At 39.8% G+C, this 21,010-nt stretch overlaps 1 protein-coding gene across 1 annotated transcript in view; it reads left to right on the top strand.

Annotated features, from left to right (window-relative positions):
* The window catches only part of c2h10orf67 (chromosome 2 C10orf67 homolog), a 135,172-nt gene extending 117,201 nt beyond the window's left edge, over nt 1-17,971 (top strand). Inside the window, exon 17 of the mRNA XM_033015600.1 lies at nt 17,754-17,971. Coding sequence (XP_032871491.1) covers nt 17,754-17,775 — 22 coding nt within the window. The 3' untranslated portion in view covers nt 17,776-17,971. The remainder of the gene's footprint in view (nt 1-17,753) is intronic.
* Nucleotides 17,972-21,010: the final 3,039 nt, after the last annotated feature.

Here is a 21,010-nt window from a genome sequence, read left to right as displayed (position 1 = left end):
CTTCAGGAGTCAGGTGTGGATTTGTCAATGATCACTGTCCACAGAAGACGTCATGAACAGAAATACAGAGGCTACACTGCAAGATGCAAACCACTGGTTAGCTGCAAAAATAGGATGGCCAGGTTACAGTTTGCCAAGAAATACTTAAAAGAGCAACCACAGTTCTGGTAAAAGGTCTTGTGGATAAATGAGACGAAGATTAACTTATATCAGAGTGACGGCAAGAGCGAAGTATGGAGAGAAGGAACTGCCCAAGATCCAAAGCATAGCACCTCATCTGTGAAACACAGTGATGGGGGTTTTATGGCCTGGGCATGTGTGGCTGCTGTAGGTATTGGCTCACTTATCTTCATTGATGATACAACTGCTGATTGTAGTAGCATAATGAATTCTGACGTGTATAGACACATCCTATCTGCTCAAGTTCAAACAAATGCCTCAAAACTCATCACTCAATCAATCAATCAGATTTATTCATCACATACACAATAAAGTGCAGGTGACACTATAAATTCCCTATCAACTGTAAATGGTTCATGTATGCATGCAACTGAAGGCTTTGACCATCTGGAAACATTGTCAAACAGATTTAGAAGCTCTAATCAAAAATGTTAAACTCAATTTTTTATCATAACAAATTATGATCTTCAAATTGGCTTGGTGTAAATCTAAATTGTCCCCAGGATAGTGTTAATGTGCGGGGATCGCTGGTTGGTGCAGACTCGATGGGCCGAAGGGCCTGTTTCCGCTCTATATCTCTAAACTAAACTAAATTAAACATAATGGTTATCTATCTCACAATAATATAAATCAAATATATTCAGACAATTGCTTTTTGTTCCCTCTGATGCCTCAAATGCTTTGAAAACCTCAGGTTTCCTGAAAGCAAAAGTTTAGATTTGATATTTCTGACGGCACCATAGCTGAATCTGAGCTGTGGTGCCCAGACGTGTACTGAGAACCATTGTTTCTGTGCTAACATATATTTGTTAATTTTGATCCAGTTTGTGCTCAATAATTTTCACATTTAATTCAACACAAGCTAGTAAATGAATCTGAAAATATGATGAAGGTGAGATTGATGTTGAATTTATTTTTTTAAGCTCAAGTTCAAGTGTTCAAGTGAGTTTATTATCATGTGTCCCTGATAGGACAATAAAATTCTTGCTTTGCTTCAGCACACAGAACATAGTAGGCATTTACTACAAAACAGATCAGTGTGTCCATATACCATTATATAAATATATACACACATGAATAATTAAACTGATCAAGTGCAAATAACAGATAATGGGTTATTAATTATCAGAGTTTTGTCCGAGCCAGGTTTAATAGCCTGATGGCTGTGGGGAAGTAGCTATTCCTGAACCTGGTCGTTGCACTCTTCAGGCTCCTGTACCTTCTACCTGAAGGTAGCAGGGAGATGAGTGTGTGGCCAGGATGGTGTGGGTCTTTGATGATACTGCCAGCCTTTTTGAGGTAGCGACTGCGATAAATCCCCTCGATGGAAGGAAGGTCAAAGCCGATGGTGGACTGGGCAGAGTTTATTACTTTCTGTAGTCTTTTCCTCTCCAGGGCGCTCAAGTTGCCGAACCAAGCCACGATGCAACCAGTCAGCATGCTCTATACTGTGCACCTGTAGAAGTTAGAGAGAGTCCTCCTTGACAAACCGACTCTCCGTAATCTTCTCAAGAAGTAGAGGCGCTGATGTGCTTTCTTGATAATTGCATTAGTGTTCTCGGACCAGGAAAGATCTTCAGGGATGTGCACGCCCATCCTATTCCTTCCAAAGTCCACAATCAGTTCCTTGGTTTTGCTGGTGTTGAGGGCCAAGTTATTGTGCTGGCACCATATGGACAGTTGCTCGATCTCTCTTCTATACTCTGACTCATCCCCATCAGTGATACGTCCCACAACAGTGGTGTCGTCAGCCTTGGTGATGGAGTTCGCACTGTGACCGGCTACGCAGTCATGAATATAGAGTGAGTACAGCAGGGGGCTGAGCACGCAGCCTTGAGGTGCGTATATAAACACATATATGCTGAGTCTCCGCATATATGTGTTTGCGCATGTGTATGTGTGTGTGAGAGAGAGAGTGACTGAGAGAAATAAAAATATGTAGGAATTTGTCTTTAGCTAATGGAGTTAAATACAAATGTAATTAGCATCTGCATTTTATGTTCACCTCCTGTACGTTCAAACACATTTAAATCAGTGGAACTATGACACAAGGTTAAGATAACCATTCTAGCTGACTCTTTTGGAATCATACTTTGGTACTTTGAACCTAGCAAACAAGGATGAACTTCTCCCATATTATATCCAACATGCACCTTTATTGTACTTAAAAGCAAGATCCCCAGAAATGTTTGGCTTGCACAAATAGGATATAATCAGATTGCTTCTATTTGAGACCATTAACAAACATGCTGCTGGAGGGGTTGCACAAGGATTCCTTCAATCTGATTTTTTACAAAAACGTGTTCCATATTTATAATTACAGATCATTTTGAGGAAAATAAAGGAAAGGGAGAGGAAAGATGAGGTGGTGAGGATATCGGACCAAAGGTGTTTGAGGGTCTAGTGAGAGTAAATGGTGGTCAAGGGAGTGGGTGAGAAATTAAGTTAGAGAAATGAACAGCACAGCAACCCCTTCGACCAAGGAACTAATCCTTGACATCAAGAACAAGTCGGGAGATCAGATACGTTTTCATTGGTGGGTGAATGACGGAGAGAGTTAGCAGCCTCAAATTATTGGGTGTTAACATCTCGAAAAAACAATCCTGAACGCAGCACACAGATGTCATCACAGAAAAGGTGTGCCAGCACCTTTACTTTCTTAGAAGTTTAAAGAGATTTGTCATGTCTCTAAATAGTCCAATAAACTTCTACAGATCAACTGTATCTTGACTGGTTGCATCATGGCCTGGGATGGCAGTTCCAACGCAGAGGATTCTAACAAGCTGCAGAGAGTGGTGGACACAGCCCAGTCCATTACGGACACAGCCCTCCCCACCATTAAATGCATCTACATGAGGAGGATTCTAGGATCATCAAGAATCCCCACCATCCAGACCATGCCCTCTTCTAGTTGATACAATCAGTACAGAAGCCTTGTTCCACATTAGTATAATATAGTATAATTATATAATATAGCAGTATAATATAGATAAATGTGAGGTTATCCACTTTGGTGGCAAAAACAAGGGGGCAGATTATTATCTCAATGGGGTTAGGTTAGGTAAGGGGGAGGTACAGCGAGACCTGGGTACACCAGTCACTGAAAGTTTGCGTGCAGGCACAGCAGGGAGTGAAGAAAGCTAATGGAATGTTGGCCTTCATAACAAGAGGATTTCAGTATAGGAGTAAAGAGGTTCTTCTGCAGTTGTATAGGGCTCTGGTGAGACCACATCTGGAGTATTGTGTACAGTTATGGTCTCCTAATTTGAGGAAGGACATCCTTGTGATTGAAGTAGTGCAGCGTAGGTTCACGAGATTGATCCCTGGGATGGCGGGACTGTCATATGAGGAAAGATTGAAAAGACTAGGCTTGTATTCACTGGAGTTTAGAAGGATGAGGGTGGATCTTATAGAAACATATAAAATTATATAAGGACTGGACAAGCTAGATGCAGGAAATATGTTCCCAATGTTGGGTGAGTCCAGAACCAGGGGCCACAGTCTTAGAATAAAGGGGAGGTCATTTAAGACTGAGGTGAGAAAAAACTTTTTCACCCAGAGAGTTGTGAATTTATGGAATTCCCTGCCACAGAGGGCAGTGGAGGCCAAGTCACTGGATGGATTTAAGAGAGAGTTAGATAGAGCTCTAGGAGCTAGTGGAGTCAAGGGATATGGGGAGAAGGCAGGCACGGGTTATTGATAGGGGACGATCAGCCATGATCACAATGAATGGCGGTGCTGGCTCGAAGGGCCGAATGGCCTCCTCCTGCACCTATTTTCTATGTTTCTATTACCAGAATCAGGAACTGCTACTTTCTTATAACTAGAAACAAGGATGCGGAAGATGCTGATTTACACGGAAGGACACAAAACGCTAGAATAACTCAGTGGTGCAGGCAGCATCTCCAGAGAACATAGATAGGTGAAGATTTGGGTTGGGACCCTTCTTCAGACTGATTGTGGGGGAGGGGAGTGGGAGAAAGATGGGGGGGGGGGGGGGGGTTGAGAGGCAGGTGGTTGGAACAAATGCCAGAGAATAAAGCAGAAGGTGTGACTGAAGAGTTGCAAATTGTGAAACCAGAGGAAGCAATGTAGGACGAGGAAAAGGGCATGAAGATAATATGGCAGTCCAGGTGGGGGATAGGGAAGAGTAGGAGGGGGGAAGAGAAATGTGGGAGGGGTGGGGCAGAAAGAGAGTGTGGGGGTATTGTTAGAGGTTACCTAAAATTGGAGAAATCAATGTTCATACCATGGCTTGTAAGCTACCCAAGCCCAATATAAGGTGCTGTTCCTCCAATTTATGTGCAGCCTCACTCTGCCAATGGAGGAGGCCCAGGACAGAAAGGTCAGTACGGGAATGGGAAGGGGAAGTTAAAATAGTTAGCGACTGGTAGATCCAGTAGGCCTTCTCAAAACGAGCGCAAGTGTTTGGCAAAACGGTCGCCAAGTCTACGCTTGGTCTCACCGATGTACGTCACATCGGAAACACCGGATACAGTAGAAGAGGTTAGAGGAAGTGCACGTGAATCTCTTTCTCACCTGGAAGGACTGCTGGGTCCCTAGATGAAGGGAAGGGTAAGGACCTATCCATGTCCTCCAGAGATGCTTCCTAACCCGCTGAGTTACTTCAGCATTTTGTATTTTTTCAGTAAACCAGCATCTGCAACTACTCATGTTTCCTCGTCCCTCCCTTTCTCAGCTACTTATCTACTGGTTTTGATAATTTTAAATGTGCTCCTCCTAGTCCCTAAAAAAATATTAAAATGCTTAAGTAATTCAGCAGTCAGGCAGCATCCCTGGAGGGACATGGATAGGTACAGTGAAGAAACCTAATGGCATGTTGGCCTTCATTGCGAGATAATTTGAGTTTAGGAGTAAGGAGGTCCTACTGCCGTTGTATAAGACCACACCTGGAGTATTGTGTGCAATTCTGGTCTCCTAATATGAGGAAGGACATTATTGTTATTGAGGGAATACAGCGTAGGTTCACTAGGTTAATTTCCAGGATGGGGGGATTGATTAATGAAAGAATGGGTCGACTGGGCTTGCTTTCGCTGGAATTTAGGATGAGAGGGGATCTTATAGAAACACATAAAATTCATAGAGGATGGGACAAGGTAGAATTGCAGGAAAACTGTTTGCGATGTTGGGGGAGTCCAGAACCAGGGGTCACAGTTTAAGAATATGGGGTAGGCTATTTAGGACAGAGATGAGGAAAAACTTTCAGCCAGCGAGTTGTGAATCTGTGGAATTTTCTGCCACAGAAGGCTGTGGAGGACAATTCACTGGATGCTTTCAAGAGAGAGTTAGATTTAGCTCTCAGGGCAAGAATCAAGTGAAATGGGGAAAAAGCCAGAACGAGGTACTGATTTTGGATGATCAGCCATGATCACATTGAATGGAGGTCCTGGCTCGAAGGGCCAAATGGCCTACTCCTGCACCTATTTTCTAGTTTCTATAGCGCCTTCGGGTCAGCCCCATCGTCTCCTCTCCACGTCTCCAGAGATGCTGCCTGTCTGCTGAATTACTAAAGCACTTTAATGGTATTTTACGGACTAGGAGGAGCAGATTCAGAATTATCAAGGCTGTAATTAGCCAACATTACCCCTCCTGTTGCAGCCCACAATTCCTGAATTATCTCCATGCCATATACCTGCTGCAGATAAAGCTAAAGGGGGAACAGAAATTGACACTATTGAACCTGGAGAAAAGAGAAAGAACAAAAACAGAAGAGTGATAAAGCAAAAACAATAGCACAATGTCAAGGCAGACTGACCAATTGACTCTCCAGATTATCAAATGCTAATCTTCAAGATATTGTCAATCCCTGTCAGAACTATTTTGGTCAGACAATTGTGGCAACATTTGGGAATAACATCTATTCAAGTAGTCAATAGAGTCATAAACCACAGAAACAGCTCTTACGGCCCAGCTTGCCAACCAAGATGCCCCATCTAAGCTTGTCCTATTTTCCTGCTTTTGGCCCATATCCCTCTCACTCGTTTCTATCCATGTACCTGTTCAAGTATCTTTTAAATACTGTTATAGTACCTGCCTTAACTTCCTTCTCTGGCACCTGGTTCCATATACCCACCATCTGTGTGGAAACGGTTGCTCCTCAAGTTTCTATTAAATCTTCCCCTTCTCACCTTTAGCCTATGACCTTTGTGCATTTACTGCATTTACCATATCTATTCCCCTCGTGATCGTATATACCTGTATAAGATCATCCCTCAGCCTCCGGCAGTCCTAACTTCTTCCTCTTTCTCAGGCCCTCAAGTCATGGCAACCTCCTCGTAAATCCTCTGTGTACTCTTTCCAGAGTGACCAAAACTGGACATAATACTCCAAATGTGGCCTCACCAATGTCCTGTACAACTGTAACATAACACCCCAACTTCTATACTCAAATTATTAAAAAGAAACTGCAGATGCTGGATTATGCCAAAGATAGACATCAAAATGCTGGATGAAGGCCAATGTAGCCAAAAGCCTTCTTGACCACCTTATCTACCTGTGATGCCACTTTTGTTACTATTTACCTGCACTCCTAGATGCCCCATTCAGGGAAGCAATGCAGAGCAGAGGAATCCTGTTCTCCTAGATCCCTCTGCTCTTCAACATTCTCCAGGGCTCTACCTTTCACTTTGAAGGTCCTGCCCTGGTGCAATCCCTCACACTTATCTGCTTTAAACAGCATTAACCATTTCTCGGCCCTCGTGCCCAACTGATCAAGATGCTGCTGTAATTTTTGATAACCATCGTCGCTATCTACGATATCGCCCACTTTAGTGTTATCTACAAACTTACCTTATCATGCCTTGTATATTCTCATCCAAGTCATTGATATAAACGACAAACAGCAATGATCCCAGCACTGATCCCTGAGAGGCACACCACTAGAGTCATACATACGGTGTGGAAACAGACCCTTCGGTTCAACTTACCCACACCGAACAACATACCCCATCTACAGTAGTCCCACCTGCCTGCACTTGCTCAATATCCCTCTATGTCTATCCTATTCATGTACCTGTCCAAATGTGTTTTAAACATTGTGATTGTGCCTGCCCTAACTACCTCCTCTGGCAACTTGTTCCATACACCTACCACCCTTTATGTTCCTATTAGTCTCCCCCACCCGATCCACCCCTCACATTAAACCTATGTCCTCTGGTACTCAATTCCCCTACTCTGGCTAAAAGACGCTGAGCATTTTTCCCATCTGTTCCTCTCGTGATCTTATACACCTCTATAAGATCATCCCTCATCCTCCTGCACTCCAAGGAATAAAGTTAATATCCTGCTCAACCTCTTCCTATAGCTTAGGCCCTCGAGTCCTAGCAACATCCTCATAAATCTTCTCTGCACCCTTTTCAGCTTAACAACGTCTTTCCTATAACACGGTGACCAAAACTGTAACAGGATGACCAACACTAGACACAGGCCTCCAGTCCGAAATAACAACCTTCCACCATCAACCGCTGCTTACGTCCATGGAAGCACTTCGATATTCAGTTAGCTAGTTCACCCTGGATCCCATGCAATCTACCCTACCATGCGGAACCTTATCACTTGCTGAAGTTTATTTAGAGGTCCATGGCTTTACCTTCATCAACCTTTTGTTTACTTCTTCAAAAAACTCTTCCAGATTCATAACACGCAATCTTCCACGTACAAAACCATATTGCCTATCCTTAATTATACTCTCATGTGTATATAAGATCATGAGAGGAATAGATTGGGTAGATGCACAGAGTCTCTTGCCCAGAGTAGGTGAATCAAGGACAGAGGACACAGGTTTAAGATGAAGGGGAAAAGATTTAATAGGAATCTGAAGGTTAATTTTTTCACACAAAGGGTGGCGGGTGTATGGAACAAACTGCCAGAGGCAATAGTTGAGGCTGGGACAATCCCGAGGTTTAAGAAACAGTTGGATAGGTACATGGATATGGACCAAATACAGGCAGGTGGGACTGGTGTAGCTGGGACATGTTGGCTGGTGTGGGCAAGTTGGGTTGAAGGGCCTGTTCCCACACTGTATCACTCTATGACTCTAATTAGCCCCTATTGTTTTAGAAAACCATGACATTTTAATAGATATTTAATAATACATATTTCAAGAAAGTTAGGTAGATCTAATAATCTTATCTGATTGTAGTAAATTTATCCCAAAATCAGAGCGTGTGGCTTCCATGAGCTTTTCACTATGTTGATGGGACTATAAACAAATATTTCTGTGAGGATCTCCTATTATATCAATGCATCACATCTGCAGAAAGAGAAATCTAAAATCAATTACCTGAAACATATGTGGCTGCTTATAAAAAATATTCATACAAAAGGAATGAGTCAATATAAAGGAAAACCTTGTTTTAGGACAAAACTTGAGAATGTTTTTGCACCATGTAAGCGATATCAGGTCGCCAACTATAAGAAGAGATTAAGGCGAAACTGGTAGTCCTTAGCTTAGTTACAGACAAATGCAAGCCTGGATCAAGTCAATGAGTTGCATTGTCCTAAATGTTTCTCTTTTATTAATACAGGAATTTTCTCTCAGATTATTGGCTGGAAATTCTGATAGTTTGAAATTTTTTAAGAAGCCTCCACATTAAGTGAATTAATGTGCTCTTTAAATTGCATTTGTTTTGTATGAATGATTGAAATATTTCAAAATGATCCAATTAATAGAATTAAAAGAATACGACATATGAGCTGACAGTTTATTGGGGAGAAGAGTATAATAAGTGTTAATTATGCAATTCTGTGTGACTTCACACACTTGATGTCTGCATTAGTTTTAGTTGAGTAGAAACAGCGTGTGAATTGTGTCCAACACTGCAGTTTTCAAGCTGTCTATGACATTTCAGTTGTAAACGCACATAAAAATGTTGGATGTTATTTGGAATGTGTATGAATAAAATCACTGGGAGTGCTTGTAAAACAGTTTCAAGCCTATTGTAAAGGAGGAATAATGGATTTCTCAGAAGCCATTTTGATTTTATGCATGTGCAGTGCCATTGTGAAGTTGTAGCATTGTGCAGCTTTCAGTGACATCATTTATCATTTCAACACCTCACCCCACCCCTCCCCCCCAAAAAATCACACACAAAACACTTCTATCAGGATTTCCTTATGTTTATTGCAAACATTGAGGCAGAATCAATGATAAAGCACAATGGAGTTTTGTCACTTAATGGGACATGCTAGAAGATTGACAGATTTACGCAACTATTGCTACTGGCTTTTTGTTTATGGGGAGTAGCTTACTAGTTCTGGCGTTGTTTTTATTTCATAGTCCTTTATGGGTCTTATGCTTAAACCATGGGATTTCTAAAGACAAATATCAATGACATATATTCAATGATTTGAGTTCATGTAATCATTAGAATGTGATTAAAGATATTGGTAGCTTGTAGAAATCATAAGATAGAACAAATTGTTTATAGCTATTTGTGTAATTTTGTTAGATCTGTGACTAATTTTGATTTTATAAATCAAATTTCTAAATTTTACAAAATGTATGGATTCATTCTTAAATGTCGCAATTTTCCATAACCTTTCTCTATTTTGCAAGCTAAATTATTCTATGCAACATGTTGGACAATAAGGAGAAAATCTTGATTCACTTCAATTTATCAGTCACAATTAATCAAACATAACAATGGAAATAATGATGTGTTCAAATGATCTGAGAGCTCTAGGTCATTTCCAGGGCAAGTTTCTTGTCTCTTTATAGTTTACATCTTTTTTTTTAAATACTGTTATAGTTTTAGAAATATAAAGGAAATGGCATAATTGTCACCCAGCAATGCTAATTATGTACAGATGATGACAGAATATCTTGAAATTTGCTCAAACACAAATATTACCTATTGGTCACGTTTCTCTGGTTCCATGAGTGGCTTATTAGGAGTTTGCCAATTCCATTGCTAGCAAAAGGGCTAACCTGCAGCTTGAGCTGGTTACACGCTTTAGTTAAGTGCTCCCACCCACTGCCTTTGGGTCTGTGCAAGGTCCGTGACCTTTTTTAGAATTGCCAAGTGAAATGTCATGTCGCCCCTCCCAAATGGGAGTTTCTCCTCTCATTTGATCAACAAAAAACGATTGGGGATGGTAAGATCTGTGTCTCTGTGTTGTAATGTGAGCGAGATCACAAAAATGCAGCATGGCAAACAGCTAATAAGTTGTATTATCACTGAAAGTCCACAAAACACAGAATTTAGTGCTTTGACATCTGAATTTTGGAAATTCTAACGCATGTTAAATGCTAGGAAGTGTAAATATGCTTCAAAACAAGATGGTAATGCTAAAATTATACTGTGGCTAACAAGATGATCGGGATCCCCAGAGATGGTGCCAGAAAATGAAAAATCCTAGATTCATTAAGGATATGCAATTATTTAATCTGTTCCTGTCCTGAAAGGAAAGATGTCGAAAATGATATAGTAAAATAAATTAGCCTTTCTTTCTGATTCTTTTCTTTTCAGTTTATCAAAACATTTATTTTTGAAACTGGAAACTTATTGATTTATCCACTTTTTAAGAAAGCATAAATGTGTTGGAGGACATCATGATAGAATACACAGTGGTAAATAGTTAGTTTTCCAATGTATTCATGGATAAAGCAAAATGTTGAAATATTAGTAGGTTGTGTTCTTTCTGATGAGAGAATGAATTAGACTTCCAACTATTTCAAAAGGTTGGTCTTCACCATTGCAAACTGTACCATAAAAAGTGCTTTGTCTCTGCCAGCAGCCTCAGTTTTGCAGTAATTTGTCTTTGTAGATTTCTGTCCTTGGCTCTAACAAGAAGATCCTATCACATGTTAAATTAGTCGTGATCGATTCTACCAATAGCACTGCTTTCATCTATGTTGATAGAAAAATGGATAGTATTATTGATGTAGTTGAAAAACAACTATGATTAAAAGTCAAATGCTGAAATACATTGTCCAAAACAAAATCAGAAGGGCTGAAAATACTCGGTAAATCAAACAGCATCTTCAGAGGAGAAATGGTTAATGTTTTAGTCCATTCATCAAAACAGGGAAAAAGAGAAAAACATGTTAATTTTCAGGAGGAGAGAAGTTCAATCAAAGGAATATCTGAAAGGGCGGGTCTAAATTGTTCAATAGGCATAGCAACCAGCACATTAAGCTTTTTTGCCTATGTAATATGTTGTAAATGGCAAGGTGATGGGACATACATAGAAACATAGAAAATAGGTGCAGGAGTAGGCCATTCGACCCTTCGAGCCAGCACCACCATTCAATATGATCATGGTTGATCATCCAAAATCAGTACCCTGTACCTGCTTTCTCCCCATATCCCTTGATTCCGTTAGCCCTACGAGCCATGTCTAACTCTCTTGAATACATCAACTCTCTCTTGAATACAGCATCCCAGTGGTCTCCTCCACATTGGGGAAAAAACAAATGCAGATTAGGCAACCACTTTGCATTTCACCTGCATTCAGTCCACAGCAGTGGCCCTGAGCTTCCAAATGCTTGTCTCCATAATTCACCACACCACTTCCTCTCTGAGCTTTATTGTTTGTGGCCTCCCGCAATGTTACAATGAGACACAATGCAAGCTTGAGAATCAACATATTTTAATCTACCTGGGCACATTGTATTCATACAGACTCAATATCAAATCCTCCAACGTGATTATGATGGCTTAGTTTTTCTTACTCTATTTGTATAGTCTGGCCTGCTGGGCACATCCCAGAACATTAACATTGACAACACATCAGACAGACCAAGAAACAATGTGCTTGTAACTATCCCTATTAAACCATTTGGACTCACCCTATTAGAGATATTCTCATTGATGCACACACACCTCTCCCTCCTATTCTGCCATTAAAAACAATCATGATTGTTGACATTGACAAGGCCAATCATAAAATTTACATAAGATATACAGTTTTTACTTTCAATAATCTTACACAATTTTAATTCTTTTTACCTTATATTCCCATACCACCAAATTCAACTGCGTATTAAACCATTTTTAATAAAATGTAAAATGTTATTAAAGATCATATGCTCTTGGTGGACGGCATAGATGGTATATAATTTGTGCAAAATAAGTTCCACAAATAAGACGATGTTACCAATCTGTTTCATGGTGTTGACTGAAAGATGTGATTCATTTATGTGGTTGTAACTGGCATGAAATATTTCAATGGAATGGAACAGAATGGCTAGAATTACAGTGTATTTAAAATCTGATTTCAAAGGCAGCATCCTCAGCATCCCTCACTATTGCATTTAGTCTCAGACTTGATGATGGCATGGTGGCGCAGCGGTAGAGTTGCTGCCTTACATGCTTGCAACGCCGGAAACTCGAGTTCGATCCTGACTACGGATGATGTCTGTATGGAGTCTGTACGTTCTTCCCGTGACCGCGCGGGTTTTCTCCCAGATCTTCGGTTTCCTCCCACACTCTAAAGATGTGCAGGTTTGTAGGTTAATTGGCTTGGTATGAATGTAAATTGTTCCTAGTGTGTGTAGGATTGTGTTAATGTGCGGGGATTGCTGGTTGATGCGGACTCGATGGGCCAAAGGGCCTGTTTTCGCGCTGTATCTCTAAACCGAACTAAACTAAACTAAACTTGGAAAAGGCATCCAGCCTCCAGTTTTCTAAATAAGAGGTGAGGTAGCTATATCTAATAAAAGGAAACCGCTACAGCACTAAAGCACCTCACATACATTGCAAATTCGGGTCTGGGGTATTAGGTGCATCACTCTTTCTATTAAATGGTTGAAAAGTCTTAATTTCATGAAAATTGATTCCTGCTGTCCCAATTTGAGTGAAACTGGTAAAACTTCCTCAGGACTCGAATGAGATATGTGTGCTTATTGTATCTTTGGCTCTTTTATTGCAGGAAAGAATGACAGAGTAATTGCAATGATCCAAGCTTAATGAAAATCATTAAATTATTTAGCAGCAAGTGGCATACTTAAGAACAGTACAGCATGACAACGAGCCCTTCGGCCCACAATGTTTGTGCCTAACATGCCAAGTTAAACTAATCTCATCTGTCTGTACATGATCCATATCCAAATCCATGTGCCTATCTTAAATGTTATTAAACCTTAAACACCACCATCATATTTGCGTCCACCACTATTCCTGGCAATGCATCCCAGTCCCCCACCACACTCTATGTATAAAACTTACCCCGCTCATCTCCATTATAATTTCCCTCTCTCACCTTATAGCTATGTTCTCGAGTGTTGGAAATTTCCACCCTGAGAAAAAGGTTCTGATTGTCTAATCGATCTATGCCTCTCATAATTTTATATACTTCTATCAAATTTCCCCTCAACCTCCAATGTGCGAGAAATCAATACAAGTCTATCCAACCTCTCCCTGATTCCCTCTAAGCCAGGCAGCATTCTAGTAAACCTCCTCTGCACCCTCTCCATAGCTTCCACATCTTTCCTGTAATGGGGCGACCAGAACTGTGTGCAATACTCCAAATAAATGATGCAGAGTAATAGTTATAATCAAATACAATTATATTAGTTTAGATTAGAGATACAGTGTGGAAACATGCCCTTCGGCCCACTGAGTTTGCACCGTCAACGATTCCTGCACATTAACACTACCCTATACACACTAAGAATAATTTTACATTTATACCAAGCCAATTAACCTTCAAACCTGTACGTCTTTGGAGTGTAGGAGAAAATCGAAGATCTCAGAGGAAACCCACACTGTTCATGGGGAGAACGTCCAAACTCCACACAGACAGACACCTGTAGTCAGGAAGAACCCGGATCTCTGGCGTTGTAAGGTAGTAGGTCTACCACTATGCCACCGTACCACCCCAAATTAGTTAAATTAATGTAACTTACTTCTGTAATGATAGAAGGTATAAAAGCATATCATGATTCCCCAATTGTTCATAACATTATACTTAAATGCGACTGTTAACAAAGTTCCTTCATTTCTAACCTTACAGTATTGATTTGTCTTCCCATTTAGACATTCAGTACAATAACTGAGATGCTTAGTTTATTTGGACAAGCTAATAAATTGCTTATCGTGTAATCTTTCTGAAAACTATTCTTCAAGAGGTGTCACCTGTAGTCCAGTTTTCCAGTCAAAGAGTTCTGGATTCAAGTCACTTTCGAGAGAACTGAGTATCAAAACTTAGTCAGTGTAATATTGGGGAAATGCAGATATTAAATCATGGCTCTGAGGTGGGTGCTGCATTCTGAACTAAGGACTGTCTAACCGAATATTTATTTCTCATTCAGCATTACTACAAACAAAATCAGGCCATAAGTCAGAGCTTGCTGTGACAATTAGCTGTTGTGTTTCCCATATTACAACAGTTTTGACCTGATGTCAAAATGGCTTAATTGACTACTTTGTATTTTCAGACATCTTGGAAATGACATGCAAAAATGCTTTATAACTACAAGTCTTTGTTATCGTTAAAATAACAAATTCAGCTTGTTAATCTCCAACAGTGCTTCCAGCGACAATTAATGATATTCATCAGACGTTGATCTTTGGTACAATATTCTCTTCCTATACAGTAGGAGCTGGTTTGCAGATTTTAGGATGATCTGATATGTTTTTATATTGTAATATTGTGGTATTTGTAACCTGCTTCTCTTCTAGTTTCAGCTAAATTTACAGTAAACATAAAAATGTGTGCCCACTTTGCTACTCAGTCTCTTAAGAGAAAGCATCTCAGTGGACGAGGCTCCCCTTGAAGTGCTCAATTTTGGATAGTGCTGTCAGTTTCTCAAAATTTTGTCAGCTTTATAATTTTAAGAACAAAATATGCGTGGACATGCGTGAAGAGAAGAGAGGAGGAGTTTATATTGTCCCCTCAGAGCACTCTAACGGCAAGTGCTGGTGTGCAACTACACCATAAAAGGAGCAATAATATTTTTGTTGTATAATTTACAGGTACATGCTAATTGTTTTCTGCTTTGATAAATCTAAAATTGGTTAGATCCAATAAAATTAAATTTTAAAAGTCATACAAAGTTTTAGAGTAACTCAGCGGGCCGGGCAGCATCCACGGAGAAATCAGTCTGCAGAAGATCCCCGTCCCAAAACTCAAACCTATCCATGTTCTCTGGGGATGCTGCCTGACCCGCTTTTTTTTTGTAAACCAGCATCTGCAGTTCCTTATTTCTACATTTAAGATGTTATGTTGCTTTTACTTTAACTTTATTCTTGAGGTAGCGGATATCACATTTTCTTGGATCATGTGGGAACATATATAACCATATCCCGCCTCTAGGAAGTGGCTGTGCAGCTTTTAAGAATGGCCAATTATGCTTTTATTTTGCTAAGACACATATTGAGCACCCTCTTGAAAAAAAATTGGAGTATTAAGGAAGATATATTACTCGTAATCTGATAACAGGGAAGGGTTTGGAGTTCATGCAGCATCTCTGAAGGAAGGTTGGTAAGTTCTAATGGAAGGCAATTGACCTAAAACAATTCTGAAACATCTCCAGCTGCCTGTCATGTTGTGTATTCCAATCTTTCTCTTTATATTTCATATAAACACACACAGCAATTAGGAGCAGGGGTTTGTCCCTTGGCCTGCATGTCTCATTCAACATTTTATAGGATCAGTGACTCCTCTGATTATAACTTCAACTCTTCCTTCTCATCTGCCCTCAGTAACCTTTCTTATCATATCAAGTTCCGATCTAGAGCTCCTTCCCTGTTATGACAAAGGCTCTTCGACCTGAAACTTTATCTCTGCCTCTTCCCACAGATGGATGGCTGGCCTGTTGCGTATTTGCAACATTTCCATCAATCTTATTTTAGATTTTCAGCTTCTGCAGTTTTTTTGTTATTTTCACCTCTGTACCGTTGGTTTAAAAAAAATTATAGAAATTAAGAACCTTTAAAAAAAAGAACTCACAACGCTCAGAGATTAGTTTTGCCTCATATATGACTTTAATGGACAGCACAGTGGTGCAGTTGGTAGAGTTGTAGCCTCACAACGCCAGAGACCTGAGTTCGATCCTGACCTTGCGTGCTGTCTATGTGGTGTTTGCACATTCTCCCTGTGATCGCATGGGTTTCCTCCATGTGCTCCAGTTTCCTCCCACATCCCAAAGACATGCAAGAGTTATTACACTCTGGTCATCACATCTGCAGAAGTCACGGGTTTCTAATGTTCAAACTAAAATATAACTGCGTAAACCCCTTGTGTAAGTTTGTAGGTTAATTGGCTTCTGAAAAATTGCCCTTAGTGTGCAGGGAGTGGATGTGAAGGTGGGATAATATCGAACTGGTCATTAATGGTCAGCGTGGACTTGATGGGCCAAATGTTTCCATGCTGTATCACTAAACTAAAAACTAAACATCTTATTTTTAAACAGTCCCCTTACAGCAGAAAACATCATCCATATCTACTCAGTCAAGACCCCTCAGGGCCTTAAATGTTTCAGTCAAGCCACCCCTCATGCTTCTAAACTCCAGCAGACACAAGCCTAGCCTATCAAATCTTTTCTTATAAGACTGCCCACAGGTATCAGTCCAGTAAACCATTTCTGAACTGTTTCCAACACATTTACAATGTGTTTTTCAATAAGGTGGCTCTACTCCAGATGTAGTCTCACTGGTGCTCCACATAACTACAGCATTAACTCATTACTTGTATATCTGATACTACTAATTATCTACAGCATTTCCAGCTTTTATATTTCAGACTTCTGGTATCTGCAGTTTCTTTAATTTCTCCCTAATTTTGTATTCAATTCCCTTTGCAATAATTAATAATGTTATGTTAGTCTTCCTATTTACTTGCTTCTCATGTATGATAGCCTTCCTAGGGCATGCTCAATGAACCTCTGCATCTCAGAGTTCTGCAATTCCTTACCACTTACATCACATGTTTATTTTGTCGTCAAAATGGATAATTTCACATTTTCAATAATTGTATTCCTTTTGTCAGCTCTCTGGCAATCTATCTGTAACCCTTTGTTGCATTTGTGCGATCAGCAAGTGTAGCCACTCCATCTTCAGTGCCTACATCCAAGTCATTTATATCAGTTGTAAATAGTAGAGGCCACAGCACCCATACCTGTAGCACGCCACTTATTACTTATTGCCAATCAGAAAAAGACCCATTTATGTCCATTCCCAGTTTTTTGTCTTTAAGTTCCTTTATCTTACCTTTTGTCTTAACTTCCTACACTATTAAATATTATTTTCCACAATAACCTTTAGTGACTTTTTATCGTGCCTTTTGTAGATCAAACTCTGGTATGTCCAAGAGTTACCCTGTATTTAGAAAAAAACAACTTGATTACCCTGTTTTTAAGGACCATCCTATAATTTAGTTTACATATTTTATAATCAGGGTCAAATATCTTTGAAAAATATCTGTCTGCGATTTGTTTTTAAATATAGAAACACGAGGAAGTGCAGTTGCTGGAATCTTGCGTAATTGTATGTAAATAAGAATTTGGTTTGTATGATACGTTTGTACCATAAGGGGGCATCAGGAATCATACCCCAACTTCAAAAGTTTGTAAACTGTTCATCTTTCCATTTTTTTTAATGTATTTGCAGATCACCTGATAATCTATGTTAATGAAAACAGAAGTGGCGGAAACCCAAGTCACACATCAGCAGACGAGGATGTGTTGATAAATTGGCTAGATTTGTAATTGAGAGACATACATGTCCTTTGCTAAGCCTAAAATGTCAAGTTAAACTATGAATGTCGTCCAAAATTCACAATACAACTAGCATGAACAATAAAGGTGCTGAAATAAACATTCAGTTATATTGCAGTTGCATCTGGGGTTTTTTTTGTCCGAAACAAACAGATAAAAGATGAAATAACTTCCAAAGTTTGTTAACAACTCAAAATTGCAAAGCGTCCATCAACTTTTTACTGGAGGATTGGCAATAAGAACATGGTGAATGGGTTTGCAATATTTTTTAATGCATTTGGTCGTCATGGTGGTATAAACATTAAAATCAGTAAGTGTGATGTCTGAACTGTTCATCGTGTAGTGGGCCTGTTTATTACTTTGTTAGTTCTTTTAGCGTTTTGATCCAGCACATTAAACTCATTTGCAAATTGATATTAAGTTTTTGTAGATGTTGGTTCATCCATATCAAACAGCGCCAACTGGTTGTACAGGCACGAATTTACACTCTGTTTCTGACACAAAATGGTTTATTCTTCTCCCAATTGTGCGGTGCAACCGGTGGCGTCTGCCGCAACAGCAAGAAAATGCCAGAAAGATTTGAATAGTCAAAAGCTTTCGTTTTCAAATGCGTTTGTCATGGTAAAATACAGCCCCGGTCTTTCGCCCTCTCATAAATCAATATCGTCAGACAGAAAGTTTTATGGTGAGTGTAACACTAATTTAAATATTTAATAGGGAACTCACGGATTTGAGTTGTGCTGGGCATTCGTGCGTTATCACAGGTTTCTAATATTACAGCATTTGTTAGAATGCTTTGTGGTTTTGAGGTCAAGTTCTCTTTGTCGCCGAGAATTTCAAAGTTAGAGCCATTGCGAAAGCTGTTATACATTTCCACGCTGTTCGACAGTCTTTGTCGAGGTGCCCCAGCTCGTCCATAAAATCAAAAAAAATGCGCTACGACTGTACGGAAATAGTGGGAGTTTCAGTATCTATGTGTGTTTCTAACCAAATAATTCATTTATATAGGAGATGTGGGCTAATGTTACTTGTTCGTGAACTGGGTCTCGGAACTGCAACTTCACCGAACGGGTTAATCGTAATCGGACTGGACCTTTCCCCAACACTGGCTTTCAGACATTGCCACAAATGTCTGTGTTGACTAGTCGCCTCTGCAGTCAGACCTTCATCCACCACATTTAGCAAGCTCTGCAAGTCCTCGTTGGAGAATTAAACACGTCTCCTACTAGTTTCTGAAAGGAAGAGTGGCTAAATAGACAAAGGGCAATTTAACCAAAGGATTAGACTATTAATCTATGAAATCACTGGAACCTTTCACTTGAGTTAGTGACATTATCCCATCAAATCCATTCATAAAGCGGTCTCCTTGGTCCCTGTCTTGTGCGCTGAAAGGATAGATCTCTATCAGGGACAGTCATTCCTTTGCACAATTCACAGTTCTTTGTGACAATAGATTTCTAATGGAGAATTTGACGACATCAGCCAAATTTACATAAAAATCCACAGTTTTCATTTTAGCTAAAGTTTAGGAGAGACCATGTCTACGTATAAACTATAATGTGTCGATAACCAATTATGTCCGATGATAAAATTGAATATTCAAAACAAACATTTAAATCAAGGATAATATAATCTCCCATGTCACCACACTCGAACAAGAACCCGAAAACGTTGATTTATCTTTTCTCAAATTTAACATGGAGGTTTCACACCTCGTTGTTTATGGTTGGAGACACATTTATCTCACATACCTGTTTCACCACTGCGATGACAATTTCATTCATTGCTCCTCGCAGCCGCATTGGTCTTAGAAAACAAATCGCTGATGAGAAATGCAAGTAATACGAAAATCAAAGTAATGAATGCCTCAAATGGTTTAGAGCTGGTTTGATATTTACCTTTCCAGGATGAGTCCAATGAACAGTGGTGGCACATGTTTTTTCACTTCGGGAACGGACAACTTCGAGGAACCTCTACTTCAGCTATTTGAACGCAGAGGTCCGTGTCCCCAGCACACAAAGTACATCTGAAAATGTGCCTCGAAATACTTCATGCGAAAAGTGGGTAAAAGAAGAGCGCCATTCATCGAACTCGTGATTGGAAGTACGAAGACTAAAGAATGAATTATGTTACGAGAAAGATTTTGATTTTGATATTGCTAATAATGTACTGAATTTAAAAAAATTAAACATTCATGAAATATGGGGAATCGCCCCAAATGACATTGTTAAAAGTACAATTCAAATAGCTTTGCGTACACTTTAATTTGTATTTGAAAATGAATAACAAAACTTAAGATACTAAATTGTTTTGAAAAATATTTATCATTTAAAAGTCTGCTGGATGTATTCTTTGCTCGCTCGTATTAGCGTTGCATTGCTCGCTACAGACAGAGTCTCCCATCCGCGCTGCGCAACATGGCTTTTAACCTCATTCGCAAGATGTGCCTGAAAAGTTAAAATATACAAAGATACTATTCTATAGCTTTGACAAAAAAAGCTAAACACTAAATAAGATCTTCAACTTGACCTTGGAAAGGGTTTTTGTGCCTCTCGCTAATCTATCAAATCCATGATCCATGACAATGATGCATTTAAAAGTATTGTCAGATGAATAGTTTGATAAATTCACTGCTGAAAACATCGGGGTCATTTGTAATGATGTGTTCAAAAGTAAGTCACTTCAGCAAGAAGTTTTGTTGCACGATATAAGAAAACGAATCGCCAAATCAGTGCTGTAATATTTCTCAGGGCCAAAAGAAAAAGCTGGGAGCAATACTTCTCATATTTAACGCGATATTTAGATGCTTTGGTTTGGAACAAAAGTCATAGCAAGACGTCTTTATTGCTAATTCAGTCAAAGGCACATCGCTGGTTTCCCCGCAGAAAGGTCACTGTCGTTGTGTTTGGTCCACCGAGGGGGTGTTTTCAGATTGAAAACTGAGCCAGCTGTCTCTGTCATACTCTCGCCATTGGAGAGCACCAACTGTGCATGGTTGTTAGCCCCATTCTACACCTGCAAAATCTACCGATTACCAACACTTTTCAATTTTTAACATTGAACAAACAATGCGAGTAGTGGCTGACAGCATTTGACCGTGTAGAAACGACGGTAGGTACCAGCTTCGCAAATGCATGCGCTGCCGCATTG

The sequence above is a fragment of the Amblyraja radiata genome, chromosome 2 (assembly GCF_010909765.2).
Source record: "Amblyraja radiata isolate CabotCenter1 chromosome 2, sAmbRad1.1.pri, whole genome shotgun sequence".
Lineage (NCBI taxonomy): Eukaryota > Metazoa > Chordata > Chondrichthyes > Rajiformes > Rajidae > Amblyraja > Amblyraja radiata.
This window is presented reverse-complemented; position numbering and strand designations above follow the sequence as displayed.